This window comes from Mytilus californianus, unplaced genomic scaffold (assembly GCF_021869535.1).
Source record: "Mytilus californianus isolate M0D057914Y unplaced genomic scaffold, xbMytCali1.0.p SCAF_4, whole genome shotgun sequence".
In the NCBI taxonomy this organism is placed as follows: Eukaryota; Metazoa; Mollusca; class Bivalvia; order Mytilida; family Mytilidae; genus Mytilus; species Mytilus californianus.
This window is the reverse complement of record NW_026262690.1, coordinates 253,006-269,155: the sequence shown is the minus strand read 5'-3', so window position 1 is coordinate 269,155 and position 16,150 is coordinate 253,006. Positions and strand designations below refer to the sequence as shown.

Sequence of the window (16,150 nt, the reverse complement as noted above, 5' to 3'; positions counted from 1 at the left end):
ATTAATGAAACGTAAACTTGATCTGTAACTCATCATGGAGAACTCGCATACCAAAAATCAGTTCAATATCTGAAGCGGTTATGAAAAAAAGTCTGTATAACTGTTATTTTCAAGAAATTTTCAAAGTCTAAAGCCTGTAATACCAGCTAAAATCAGCGGAGCGGAACTAAACGTAAACTTGATCTGTAACTCATCATGGAGAACTCACATACCAAAATCAGCCCAATATCCTGAAGCGGTTATTAAAAAAAAGTCTGTATAACTGTTATTTTCAAAGTCTAAAGCCTGTTATACCGACTCAGGTGAAATATGTTCATCACACTGAAGTGCTGCTTGGATGTTCAACAAAGGTGTTAATTACCGGCCACTATTAACATGTCATTTTAACTGTTATACAAACAAGTCTGATTACACAGCTTTAAACACTTATGAATATGATTAGGTTACATAAGAAAAAAACATCTGATTTGAAGATTTGTCTTTACATTGTAAGTCTGCATTTTTGGAAATTTCTTAATTTCGAACTTCGAGACATCAAGGCCTAAGGCAATTTACATAAATTTTTCATTGAATGGACTATAAAATTTATTCGACTTAACCGAGAATCCAAATCATCTGAGTACGACTTACCAGAGGTGAAAATGCATTGATTAAACAGGAATTTTGCCAGGACCGAGCAGTTACTTCTACTCATCCGAGTTTTCAACACAACGAGGTTTGACTGTAATAACAATTTTTTTACATTCGTCTCCATTATTTATATGAAGATAAATCGTGGAAAAACTAATTCAACTCAAGGTTATACTGAAAAATGACTAAGATTTCAGATATCACATGCATATTCAGCCTTGTGTTCTTAGTTTTACTGGTGTCAAGTCAACATCCTGTGTTACCATAGATACCAACCCCCTTTTGGTGCAATCAGTAAACAAGTATTAAGATTTCTGTAATTTGTGTATTATGTATTAATGAACATAAATCCATTACAAATAGACTGTTAATCGTAACACCATAATTTTCGTCCAAAATTAATAACAATGACAGGAAAATCAAAACGGTTGGTAATTATGTATTACAAAATGTGGGCTTTTAACATAAGTAAACTCACTTAGAGTGTTATCACATTAATAACTAGATGTGCTGAAATAATATGAATGGCCCCGCTGGCAAAAAAAGCTTGAAGCCATTTTTAGAAAATGGAAATTTGAAAATGAAAGTCCATATAACTATTATTTTCAAAGTCCGAAGCCTTCAATTTTGGCAAAAATCAGTCCAGCAGACCCAAACATAAACTCGATCTGTAACTTATCATAGTAGGCTGACTGTGTGATATGGGCTTTGCTCATTGTTGAAGGCCGTACGTTGACCTATAGCTGTTAATTTCTGTGTCATTTGGTCTCTTGTGGAGAGTTGTCTCAAGAAATCATATTACCACATCTTCTTTTTTATATTTACATACTAAAAATTTGTAAGGGGTTCCACGGACCCCGTGTCTCGCCTACAATTACTACTGTAAGGGTAAAAGTGTAATGTTGACTTAAAAAGCAAGTCCATTTATCAGTAAAATACAGAATTAAAAAAAAATTCAAAATTTTTCTCTATATGCTATTTCATGGTCTTGAAGATTAGCTTCTCTTTCATAACAATCCATGAAGGCTTACAAATGTAAAATCCATATGTCTCGCTTTTCTGACATAAATGTCGCAGGCTCGACAAAAATCAGCTCAATATGTAAAGGCGTTTAGAAAAAAAGTCTGTATATATCAGTTTGTTGCGGAATGATGGAACGACGAAATGAAGGGATGACGTATAAGGGTAAAATTATATATCCAGACCACTTTGTAGCGGGCCATAAAAATTACATCACAACTATGTTACCAATAATATGAAAGTTAACCCTTGCCTGAGAGAATAGAATATATATCCATTTATTTAAAAAAAAAAACAAGTCTCAAACCTGCCAGCAAGATCCACCAAGTTTACTACAGCTGTACGTGTCATGCTTTCACCAACATCATTAGGACATTTCTGTGTGAAATTTATTCCAATAATGGTGTGAGCTCGACTGAAAAAAAGAACTTAAATATTATCTGTGTACTTTAAAGTTTTCAAAAAATATATAAAAACTTTGAGAAATTGATATTAAGTACTTCCTTTTGATTCAACCATACCAGATTGGCATGATATTTTCCTATTTGGAACTGCATCTTAAACTCGCTAACTTAATAAAATTTTTATTGTTAATGGAGAGTGAATCACCATGTTCATATGGCTTAGGATTCTGGGAAATCAATTCTGACGAAACTGTCTGCATGCTGTTTATCAAACTGAATGCAAAACATAAAGATATGTGTGTCTAAAATTAAACTTGTTTTTAAAGATATTAAAGTAATATAGATTTAGTCTTAGATGCATGATTTTTTATTAGTTGTTAGTGGCTTTGGACTAGCTGTCAGTAACTGCGAGTACTCTCAGATCTGTACTTAGTGTCTTTTTGTTGTTTGGATGTACAAGTACCCGGCCATGTCCACTTGTATTTGTAGTATTTGTATTTTTATCCATCTGATGAGTTAAGCCTCTTTCAACTGATTTTAATAGTTCGTTCTTATGTTGTACTGTTACACCACTGTCTCAGGTTAGGGGAGGGTTGGGATCCCGCTAACATGTTTAACCCCACCACATTCTGTATGTATGTGCCTGTCCCAAGTCAGGAGCCTGTAATTCAGTGGTTGTCGTTTATGTGTTACATATTTGTTTTTCGTTCATTTTTTGTACATAAATTAGGCCGTTTGTTTTCTCGTTTGAATTGTTTTACATAGTCATTTCGGGGCCTTTTAAAGCTAACTGTGTGGTATGGGCTTTGCTCATTGTTGAAGGCCGTACAGTGACCTATAGTTGTTAATTTCTGTGTCATTTGGTCTCTTGTGGAGAGTTGTCTCATTGGCAATCATACCACATCTTCTTTTTTATATTCCATCCTTTTTGTGGCTATGTATCCTATAGCATTCATAGCTGTTATTTACTTTTTATCTTACCTGCTGGTGGCATTCATATTGGTAGATGCCACTGTTCTGTTTCTTGTTCCCTCATTTATTTTAGAATCTATTTCTTCATAACTGTTCACTTGTTTAGAGGTCATTTGTTCAACTAAGAAATAAAAAAAATGTTTCAACAAAATAAAACAAGATATCCATTTCACATGGGCTTCAGAAGATCTATCATTAGCACCTAAAAAACATAAAGAAAACAATGACCCCAAAGATAATTAAAGATTGGGCCATAACAGATGAACCCTTTAGACAGGAGTGTCCCATACTTCCTTTCTTTGACATGACATAGATGACCTATTGCAAGATACAATTTCTACCCCTCTATTTTTTTGCTTTATCAATTAAAGTCTATTTATCCTTCCTTCTTCCCAGTTGACAAATTTTTCACAACTTACTAGATTTATAGCTCAAATTGAATGTGCATGTAATATTTGTCACTGGATGTTTAGCAACTAATTATCAATCAAGTAGATGAGCCTACTTTAAGTGTTTGAGAAATAGGATGTTATTTTGTGAAACATAAATTTTACAAAATTCCGTTGAAGTTTTATTTCAATGGCTATAAAACCATCATTGAGAGAGTGTTTCCCAATCATAAAAGAACTGAGTTCCAATGTCCCCCTGGTTGCTCATAATTTATCTGTCAAAGAGAAATAACTTTTTTTTTTGTGGGGGGTCTTTTTCTTTTTTTTTCATCTAAAAACATCTTTATTGCACTTTTCTTTACTTATAAAACAAATATCTTGACAGACAGCAGTTGGCCCCGAGTGAGAGTCCCTGTAAATTAGTCATTGGATCACCAGGGACATTACCCAATGATTGAATTAATAGTTATACGTAGTTAGTTTTACAAATCATAATTCAATACACAAAATTTTTGGAGTATAAAGGTGTTATACCACCAAATCAAAGTACATGTACGTCACATCAGGTTTCATATGAAAAAGGATAAAAAAAAAATTTCCCTTGAATTTGACAGTTGTAGGAAGTTAACCCTGCATTTTATTACAGAAAAAAAATTCTGAGTCATTAACATATATCTTGGGTGTTTCAAAGCATCATTTTTTTTATTTGGTGTTTCTATAAAATATTAGTAAACTTGAGATTACATGGTTACTAAAGATTGTAAACAGGACACCACAGCTCTAAAGAGCCTGTGTCGCTCACCTTGGTCTATGTGCATATTCAACAAAGGACACTCTCCAACATTGTAGACGAGAACAGAAATCATGACAAAAATCTCTGTTTTGTTGATCTTGTATTGCTGATCATTTAGTCTGTTTAGTTTCTATCTATTTTCTTTATTTTTTGCTCAAAACACAAAAGAGGGTAAACAAATCCTCATTTATCGGCAATCACTCCTATAAAGATTGACAGCCTACTAACTATATCGGCAAAATTTAACTTGTGAGTAGATCTTGCCTTGCTGATCATTTTTGTGATTTAAAGTGTCTATTCATCTATTATAATTTTTATCATATATTGTAAAACCCCAAAAAAATGGTGAAAATCGTCATTAAAGGGCAATTACTCCAATAAGGAGTCATCGGACGATTTCCTCCATACTGTCTTAGTTGTTGATCATTTTTGCTCATTTAAGTTTCTATCTTATCTATTATAGTTTTTACGATATAAGGCAAAAATGCAAAAAATTGGTAAAAACTCTAAAAGGAGTCAACTGACGATTTCGACCATGCAAACTTATTTGTAGAACTTGTCTTGCTGTTCATTTTTGCATTTTAAAGTTTCTCTTTATCTATTATAGTTTTCAAGATAATAGGCAAAAATGAAAAAAAATGGTAAAATTTGTCATTTAAGGGCAATAACTCCTATAAAAAGTCGTCTGACAGTTATGATGTATATAGACAACTGGTCAAGCTCAACATTCTGAACATTTTTCCTCTGTCAGATTTTTTCTATTTATAACAGTTTTCAAAATAATAGACAAAACTTGCATTTTACCCCCTTGTTCTATTTTTAGCCATGTCGGCCATCTTGGTTGGCAGGCGGGGTCATCAGACAATTATTTTCAAACTAGATACCCCAATGATGATTGTGGCCAAGTTTGGTTAAATTTGGCCCAGTAGTTTCAAAGGGGAAGATTTTTGTAAAAGTTAACAGACGATGACGGACCCCAAGTGATGAGAAAAGCTTACTTGGCCCATTGGGCCAGGTGATCGAAAAAAGTGGTAAAAATTTGATTGGTTAACTTCCAGTGATGGTTACTATCGTATACCCAATGAAAAGTTATGTGAAGTTTTGTCTGTAGTACTGGACAGGATAAAACTTGACTCATGCCAAGTATTTCTTTATTTGAAACAAATATAAATTCTGCACAACTTTTTGAAAAGTGCCAATTTAACAAAGACTAATAGGGGAAAATCAATGGTGGTATTACTCCTAAAAGTAACATGATTAAGGAATTTGTACAGTTTTGTCCTTATTTGTTTCTTGGAACAAGTAATAATCATTGACCTTAACCTTTAAAAAACCATTATCAGTTATCCTGTTGAATGTGTCTTATTGACTGTTCTTACAAACAGCTTCAGTTTCAACTAAATATTGTAAGTGATGAGTCTTGCAATCTTCATAAGTTTGTATAAACATTTTGATCAAGCTGTCATATGACAATAACTATAATTATCTTAAAGGAACGTAGGCTTGAGAGTGCTTATAATTCAATTTTCCAAATATTCAATTTTTCCAAGAGATAGAACTCTTTTAAAAATAGTTCATTGACACTGATTTTCATACTTGTCCACGCAAGACATTGCTGATATATGATGATGATGGATGGCTGCTTAACATCCAGCCGCAAATCAATATGCATATTCTGGACGAGAACATGTTAATGTAATATGAATATTAACCCTGCTTTGTACTAGACCGACACGCTGAGCTGGATTTTTAACGTGCTAGTTCACAAGGTAACGGTCCGCAGGAAAACTTGTCACCTTACACGGACACATTATTCTGACTCTGAGCCAACCAGTCTTTGCTCTTACTCCTTAATGCTGAGTGCTTAGTGGAGAAGCAGCAAATACCAATTTTAAAGTCTTTAGTTTGACCTGGCTGGGGTTCGAACCCACAACCTCCCACATTCGAGGCAAACACGCTACCACTGAGGCAGCAGTCATTGCTGATATAAACCTTTAACATAAATTTCATAAATATCTGGCAAGAATTGTACACGAGAGCCCTTACAATGCAATTTTCCATATAATCAATATTTCCATGGGCATAACTCATTTAAAAATAATTCATTTGCACTGATTTTTGAACTTGTCCAAGACATTGCTGATATAAATTTGATAAAAATCTGGCGAGAATTGTACAGGCTTACAATGCAATTTTCCATATAATTAATATATCTAAGACGTAACTCTTTTAAAAATAGCTGATCGGCACTGACTTTCTACCTTGTCTGAGATATAGGTGATATAAACTTCATAAAAAATCTGGCAAGATTTGTACTCATGAGAGCGCTTACAAGACCTGACAGATAGACGTGTGGAAGCTAATTCTATGTCCCACGCAGTGTTGTACAGGGGACAATACTAACTGTCCAATGTTGAAATATACTGAACATGAAATAGTATCACTACAGATACTAATATTTTATAAAAGACACAAGAAATATAACAAATACCATAAAATCCCTTCTTTGGATCCTGTCTAACCTTTAACCCTCCTTTAACGCTCATGGTCTTAGGGTTTAAAAGGTCACGGACCTGTTCATTGTAAATCTCCAACATGCTCAATGAAACCTACAAATAAATAATATTAAGACATTACTGTAATTAAATTTCATCAAATAAAAGCCGTGGGGACTACTAATGTTAGGAAAATAAATAAATTCATCAGTCACTGGGCTTCTGTTTTCAACACTATAATACCTTCAATTGGTAATTACGTTCCAATAAAGATAAAATTATGAAAAAATTTCAATGCAAATAACTATTCATTTGACAATTAACCGATAACAGTCTTTAATATGTTAATTGCCAAGGTGTGGGTCAATTCTACTTGGTTTACAATAACAATTGCCGCTGGTTCCCCCCTTTTTGAAAATCCTGGATCCACATCTAAAAAGCTTACAGGTTCCTTAATTGTTAAGTGCTCTAGGTATGATATAACTGATTACCATTCATAGAATGCCTCATTAAATTTCAAAAGATATAGGCCCCCACAGAGCCTATATAGCTCACCTAGCACTTTTGCTGAAAATAGATTGAATACAATGCAACAAGATTACTTGGCGACACCATGAGGATGGTAAATCTTGAAAACTGAGCATTTTTGCCCCTGTCAGATTTTCTTTGTCTATATATGGTTTAAAAATATAATATAAACTTTAATCTCATGATATTATTAATATGTAAAGCAGCTAAATGTAGATATTGAAACTATCAATGTTAATGAGAATAAAAATGTTTTAATTAAGAGGTATATATGCAATTTTGGAAAGATAATCTTCTATAGAATGCTACAGTTAAAAAGGGTAAATTATGAGCTTATTTCAAATTTAAGGATATTTTCAAAAGATAGACTTATCTTAATGTTATAAAGAATTTCGAAACTAGAAAGCACCTCACACAAATATGAATCAGTGCTCATAAATTAGCTATTGAGCATGGTTGTTATAAAAAGATTGATAAAGATAAAAGACTTGGTAAATTTCTTTCTTTAAATTCAATTGAAGATGAAATTCATTTTCTGATGGATTGTCCAGCATTTGAACAACAACAACAATTTCTGCTAAATTCTGCTTTAAAAATATGTATTAATAATTTTTAAAATCTAAATACAGAAAACAGATTTACTTGGCTTCTTTCTTGTGAAGATGGAGAATAAAATTGAGAATGGAAGTATGCATCACTGTGGCTTTAACTTGTTATAAATGTTTTACAATAAGAAAACACTGCTACAGTTAAATCCATTTTATCATAAGCATTATCATTATTGTTTCTTTACTTAATGTCCATTTGTAATCGTTATATGTAACATAACCTGTATGGGCAGATAATTGGTTTTAAACATGTCCTGTATGGGCAGGTAATTGGTTTAATAAAGTATTCATATTCATATTTGTGTAAGACAATTTATGCATTTTACCCAAATATAAATACTATGATCATAAAAATTATTTTCAATATTTGAAAGTGATTTTAATTCTACAGATGCATCAGTGCATGGTGAGTGAACCAAAAAAACCAACATAAGAAATTACAAGATATGTTTGACAATTGTTTGAGGATTAAAAAAGATTTTAAAAATCTACTTCTTTTATGTTGAATCATGTGTAACAATAATTAAACCCACAACTACTTCCATGATCAGGGTGTTTGAATTTTGATAAATCTTTTAATTAAACAAAGGTAAAAGTGATATATATAACTTTGTTATCACCGAGTGAGATTTACAATAGAGATCGTGACTGTTTACTTTGTATCCGAGGTAAACAATCATCCACCTTGACTTTAAATGTTTAATGTATTTTAAACCATGTCATGTATTGATTATAAATAATTACAAGAAAAGTGAGGAAATAAGATTAATATATATAACTCCTGATACACTTTTATAATAATTTCAAATAAAAAAGTTTTTTTTTACTCATAAGTCATGTAAGTAAATGTATGCATATATATATCATGTACCGGTATATATACTTTTACCCCATCATAAAGCTGTTCAGCTGAATAAAATTAAAGGCAAATAATATGCCAGAAAGATGATCAACAGTGAAATTGTCCTGTTATAGGAATCCTAATTATGCTTATAAGATACATCAATTTATATATCATAACTACAGTAAATTCCTGGAGCTTTATGATATCTTAACAAAATACCAAACTCAGTAAACTGTCAGAATAAAAAGAAAACGTTTGAAAAAATTTCTTTTCAACTTATGCTTGTGCTAAGAACACAGGTTTCTAAAGTTTCTCTATTTTAAAGAGACTTCTGCAAGCCTTAATGAAGTCAAAGATCACTCTTAAATGTTTTTATTTCAATATGTGACTTCATAATTTTAACTTGGTGGTTTCCCTTTTTTTCAGTCACAATTTTAATTGGATATTTTTGCAATGCTATATACTGTTTATCCTTGACTAAATTAAGCATATTGTAATAAAAGATAATTCTTCAATAGCTTATTAAAATATTGACAGTTGTTGATTTAATTAAAAAGATCAAGAGTTAAAGCTATTTAAACTTTGATCAAATATGTATGAAAGTTTAAATCCCAAATTATTATGTGTACTTTCTTATTTATGTAGATTTTCTTCCCCTTGAGAGTTAATAGACAACCTTCGAGTTTGTTGCATTTCCTTCAAAAACTTTGGTTATAGAGAACATCATTCGTGCGTTTAGGGACATCGTAATATCCTTCCCATGTTGAGCGAGTGGTTGAAAAATATAATGCTGTATTCCACGAATTATTTGGCAAATTAAATTCTTATAATTGATAATCAGCACTGCTGTCATTAGGGATTTGTGATTAAGTACCTACAGAACAAACATTATTTCTAGTTTATCCTGCACAATGACGATCACGAAGACACTTTATGAACTTTAATAGTGCAGGGATACAGGCGACCCCTATATCTGGTAAATGACGTCATAAAGGCACGCATAATTGACGAATTTTTCTGGTGTAGGACATAACTCGAAAGTGGTCTATTGTATCTGTATCTGTATGAGAACGTTGTGGGTACCAATACTGGTAATTGATGTTTGTAAGTTGTATAAACCATGCCAAAATGATTAAGATTTAAACTAAAATGGTATTACAAGCAAAATGTGAAAAAGTCCTAAAATTGTAGGTAACATTCCATAATCAACTAGATATCATTGAGATGGGAGCCATCTCTGTGGGCCCCGCTGTGAATAATGTGTGGTAAAAAATTTGTATCTTTATCATTGGACATGGGGTTGTCAACTGAAACCAAAGTTTTTGACCTTGACCTTTGACCTAGGAAGTTGTACATAAATTATGACACACCCTCTGGTGTTGGTTTATATACATATCAAGTATAAACTTTGAAATCATAACGGTTCTCAAGATATAGAACGGACACAATCTTTACCATAGGACATTGGGTTGTCAACTAAAACCAAAGTTTTTGACCTTGACCTTTGACCTACATGTAGAAAGTTGTACATACATTATGACACACCCTCTGGTGTTGGTTAATATACATATTAAGTATAAACTTTGAAATCATAACGGTTCTCTAGATATAGAGCGGACACAATTTGTTACGGTCGGACGGACAGACTGATCACTATAGGGCATCCGCCATTCGGCAGGGCCCTAATTTCAGATAGTCTCTTTATCCATCAATATTATCTGTAAATAATTACTTACAATTTTATTTGTAAAGATGTTACATTTTAACTTTTTATATCCCACGGCTCTTGTCTATGTTTTGGTTGGGTGGAGAGGCATTTTATGTAACATACTGTCTATTACACAAGTATAAGGTGTTAGTTCCTCACCTGATACTTTTCATTTTATGTAATATACTGTCTATTACACAAGTATAAGGTGTTAGTGATCTCACCTGATATTCTTCATTTTCTCCTGCTGTTGCTCTTTTCTTCTCAATTCCATCAAACAAGTCATCACAAAACAAAGGTACAATTCCCTGGTTTTTGCCATATCCCACAACAGAGTAGGACTTTCCACTACCTGTTTGTCCATAGGCAAACAATGAACAATTATAACCCTTCCATGCATTGTCTATTATTCCTTTTCCTAAATCATTGAACACTGTTTGCTGAAATTAATTTACAATAGTGGAATCAAAGCATCAAACAAATGTGAATTAGTTAAAACTATCGTGCTCAAGGTTTAGACACAGGACATACTACAATGTCATTGCTTTAGATAAAATATTAAGCTCATGGGTAAGCATATTATAAAAACAAGGTTAAGAAACAGGTTGTACTACAATGTCATTAATGCTTTAGTTAAAACTGTTATGCTCATGGGTAAGAGTATAATACAAACAAGGTTAAGAAACAGGCCTTACTACAATGTCATTGCTTTAGTTAAAACTGTTATGCTCATGGGTAAGAGTATAATACAAACAAGGTTTAGAAACAGGTTGTACTACAATGTCCTTGCTTTAGTTAGAACTATTATGCTCATGGCTAAGAGTATAATACAAACAAGGTTTAGAAACAGGCCTTACTACAATGTCCTTGCTTTAGTTAAAACTGTTATGCTCATGGGTAAGAGTATAATACAAACAAGGTTAAGAAACAGGCTGTACAACAATGTCGTTGCTTTAGTTAGAACTGTTATGCTCATGGGTAAGAATAATACACAAACAAGGTTAAGAAACAGGTTGTACTACAATGTCATTGCTTTAGTTAGAACTATTATGATCATGGGTAGGAATATTATACAAACAAGGTTAAGAAACAGATCATACTACAATGTCATTGTTTTAACATACATAACATAACAAAGCAGACAAAGCTTTCATCATGTCACAATTGGGCAGATTACAATTATCAAAAACATTAATTATAATCTTAGAAAAGAAAAAAAACCACTATTTTGTTCATTTAATTTGTACTTCTTAAATGAAAAAAGGAGATATGGGCTACATGTCTATAAGATGACAGAAAACATTAAAATACAGACCTTTTCCACTATTTTTTTTACTTCTTAAAATATGTACATTCAGTAAGCATACAATATCAGTACTGTTGCTAATAATTTTATTAATCTAAATAAACTGCTTCGCTGAGCGCAGCTGGATACGCCCGCAGAGGTCTAACCCTGAACAGTTGGGGCAAAAATGGACACAATATTCAAGCTTGATACAGGTCTGAATTTGGATTGTAATTAAATATTTGACATACATCTATCATAGGTTTCTGAATAAATGTAGTCAAAGAACTTGAAGTTGGTTATATGAATTGAATTTATATTCAATTAAAGATTTCTTGCTGTTGTGCCATACACTGTGCTGTTGCGCAATACTTAGTAAATCTGTTGTCAGACTATAAACAAATAAAATTTATAAAATTCTAAAGGGAGCTTACATCAATAGATATAAACAGTTCACCAAAGTTTCATACGAATTGCTGAAAGCATTTTTGAGTTTTTGTCTGAAAACTGGAAAATCCCCCCTTTTTTAATGAATAAACCCCATAATTCAGAAATGTAAAATCTAAAATTTATAAAATTCTAAAGGGAGCTTACATCAATAGATATCAACGTTTCATCAAAGTTTCATGAGAACTGCTGAAAGCATTTTTGAGTTATTGTCCCAAAACTGGAAAATCCCCCTTTTTTTTTATGAATAAAACCCCATAACTCAGAAACGTAAAATCTAAAATTTATAAAAATCCAAAGGGAGCTCATGTCAATAGATATAAACAATTAACCAAAATTTCTTGCAAGTTGGTGAAAGCATTCTCGAGTTATTGTCCGAAAACTGGAAAATCCCCCTTTTTTTAATGAATAAAACCCCATAACTCGGAAACATAAAATCTAAAATTTATAAAAAACGAAAGGGAGCTCATGTCAATAGATATAAACAATTCACCAAAGTTTTAAGCAAATTGGTTAAAGCGTTTTTGAGTTAATGTCTGAGGTATTGACGACGGACGGACGGACAGACGGACGTACAACGGTATACCATAATACGTCCCGTAAACAGGCGTATAAAATGACTATACCTGATCAGCATATTTTGTTCCAGTTGGTTCTAGATATCCATCAGGTCGTTCTTTAAATTCATCATGTGACCAATAAGAGAAGTCGAAGCTGAACCTGCGTGGGTCAGCTGACAAGTTTTCAGGGTCCTTAATTTCAGTCTGGTTCCCTGTCATGTTAATGATAACTGTAGCATTTCTGTTCTTCTCACGTTCATTGTATCAATGGTTAAGGAGTGTTTGTTATTGGTTTTATTATTACTGAAAATAGCTAAATTGCAAATTTGGGATAGTACATGTACATTGTAAAATAAGGTTCAAAAGAACTTATATGATTCAATCACAACATAAATTCTATGATATAGCATATACAATTAATGATTACAGTTCTAGCATTCTGACACTACTTTTCATTCTACTTTAAAGCATTTAATCATTTGTTGATTGTCATTACTCTATGTACAACAAGGTCCAAAAGAAAATCATACCAAAATCCATATACTGTGTCTTAATGCCAGAGGCTTTTCATTTTGCTAACACATTTGTTGATGATTGAAATAATGTACAAGAAGAGTAAAAAAATAAAATGCAGTTTATAAAAATCCAAAGTTTAAAAAAATTACAGGTATAATTATTTCATTCTCATTTAAAACCTATTTGGACCTTCTGTTTGGAAATTCAAGGTTTTTTAAATCATATTAGATTTTTCAGACTATCCCATTTTATATTTGTTTTAATACTTTTTCTCTCAAATCATTTATCTGCTCTGAGACATAATATACATGTATTAACCTATTAACCATCCTCTTTTCAGATCTGCTACAGACTATTCATTCATTCTTTCAAATTTTAGGTAAATACATGTACAAATGTAACTACATGTATTGTCCAGTTATTTCGCACTACTAATGCAAAACATAATTTCATTAAGCCATGTAAGCAGTTGGATAAACAAATATAAAAAATAGTGCATGTTTTTTCAAGTTTTATTTCTTACTTTAAAGATCTTGTTACAGAAATGTTGACATACAAGTGAGAGGTTTAGCAAGCTAAAAAAAAAACAGGTTTAATCCACCATTTTCTACATAAGGAAATGCCTGTACCAAGTGAGGAATATGACAGTTTTTTTCCATTTGCTTGAGCTTTTGATTTTGCCATTTGTTAAGGGACTTTCTGTTTTGATTTTTGCTTGGAGTTCGATATTTTTTTTATTTTACTTTTGACATTCTAATCATGAACCCCATTCATGATGATATACAATATATACATGTACATTTGTACCAAAAAAAGATTTCGTAAAATCCCTGAAATATTCAGAGATTTTGTAAATCACTAGCAGATTTGTTATTTTGTAAAATCCTTGAAATTGTAAGGAACTTTATATAATCACATGTCATGAATATATATATGAAAAGTGTTTTTTTCTAATATAAAATAGATTGTAACATGTTTGAACTATCTTTTTACAGACATTACCACTTTAATCTTTTTTTTTTTAAATACAGCAATTATGAATAAAAGACATGTTTACAATTACAAAGATTACAAACTACTGTAATTACTTTTATATACTACAATTTGGATAACTTCTACAGTGACACAATTACCCTGCCCATGTTAGGCCAACTTAAAACCATATAAATGTCAAGAATGTATCTAAAAAGTATTTCATCTAATATGTAATAACATGTTTAAACTATCTTTTTTACAGACATTACCAGTTAAAACTTATAAAAAAAACAGTGATTATGAATAAAAGACGTTTTCAAAATTTTACAAGGATTACAATTTACTGTAATTACTTTTACATGCTATATAATTTGGATGACTTCTAAAGTGATACAAATTAACCTGTGTATGTTAGGCCCAGTCCTGTTTTGATTCCAGAACAAACGCATTTCACATGATCTAATCAAAACCTAATCAAACACAAATGGCAGATATTTTACCTGCTCTACAATCAACCTGCCCCAAAGGAATTTAAAAAAAAAAATTCACATGCCCACATTGCAGATCTTTATACATGTACATGTACATGTAATACATGTATAAACACAATTTATATTGTAACTTTGACTTTTGATCTAGGATGCAATTAATTATAGAAAATTGTTTGAAATTTTAACAGTATCTAGTGATCTTGTGTGCTTATCTGAAATTTTGATAGCTTCAGATATTGCAGTATCTGAGTTATTGCTTGAACCAAAGTGAGCGACTACAGGAACCAATGGTCAAACTGATCTATATTTGTGTCAATGATGACCTGAATATTAAAATGAATGTCCCATAGCCAGTATTGTTTGGTCTAGGTAATATTTTGTTTGAGTTCCTGTCAATATACATACATGTATAACACATGTACATAATAAACACATCACATCATGCAAAAGTCTTGCCGAAAATATAAAATCACACAGCCCCAAAGCTGGCAGTGAGATTAAGGCTATACCTGTTGTAAGTGTAGAGATATGTGAACACAACAGGTGTCCAGTTTACCCCGACAACAAGGGCAAAAGATGCAACAACCATATTGTGAGGCCAATCTAAAGAACCTTGTCATCTTGTTAAATGCAAACGAAAATCCAGAGAAACAGAATATCATGTTGATGACACACCAGCCTAAGCAGCCATCGTTTAAACATATAAATAGATCATTATTTTTATCTATGTAAGAGCTGAACAACCCTTGTCATATCATTTGACATACGAGTAAATATTGAATGCTAAAAATTTCCATTTTCATATATATTATTAATTATTTTCTCATGATAACAATTTTTAGTATTAAATGCTTAAAATCTGATCAAAATGTCATGTCATATTTCATTTATCATTTATTATGTTTTGCCTCTGAAATATTTTTGTTTTTAAGATGTTGATTACTTACACGCAATTTGTTGAATTTTCTTCAAAAAAGGATATAAAAGGCCGGACTCTGACTGCCACTTTCACGCTTTCTGCCATACTGCAAGTTTCCTCTTCAACAGAGTTTCAGAAAGGTCTTTGTAAAATGTGTTCAAATGTCTAAATAACAATAATCTTGCGTATTTGTACTGGGTTTACCTGTCATATACTGATCACAGCACGTTTACATTGCCGTTCTTAATTTTAACATACTCCTGCGTGTGGAATTTATTTCTTGACAATATAATGAAAATCGCTTCACACATGTACTTTTTTTCGATTATCACTATTGTCGCAAGAAAATATTGAATGTATAGAATTTTGAGGTAAGGTATGCAAACAAGACTGATTCACAGTTTTAATATGAAAAAAGTATTTACGTGGGAGGGAAGTCAAACAGCTAGCTGTCAACAACGGTAACTTCCGTAAATAAAAGAGAGATAACTACTTTTTTTGCGATTCAATCACCAAGTTGTACAGGGTGTTTCAAGGAGGTCCGCGTCTGGCTGTGGGTACAAGTC

General features: G+C 32.0%; 1 protein-coding gene across 2 annotated transcripts in view; it reads right to left on the bottom strand.

The window, feature by feature from the left end:
- The window catches only part of LOC127737232 (kinesin-like protein KIF28P), a 132,611-nt gene extending 116,719 nt beyond the window's left edge, over nt 1–15,892 (bottom strand). The window contains exons 1-6 of one of the 2 annotated variants that reach the window (XM_052247770.1): nt 15,648–15,892; nt 12,750–12,944; nt 10,616–10,831; nt 6,700–6,817; nt 3,036–3,147; nt 1,958–2,065 (exon numbers count right to left, since the gene is read on the bottom strand). In XM_052247770.1, the coding sequence (XP_052103730.1) occupies nt 1,958–2,065; nt 3,036–3,147; nt 6,700–6,817; nt 10,616–10,831; nt 12,750–12,944; nt 15,648–15,689 (791 nt within the window). In that variant the 5' untranslated portion in view covers nt 15,690–15,892. The remainder of the gene's footprint in view (nt 1–1,957; nt 2,066–3,035; nt 3,148–6,699; nt 6,818–10,615; nt 10,832–12,749; nt 12,945–15,647) is intronic. The other variant, XM_052247769.1, reaches the window with a different exon arrangement.
- Nucleotides 15,893–16,150: the final 258 nt, after the last annotated feature.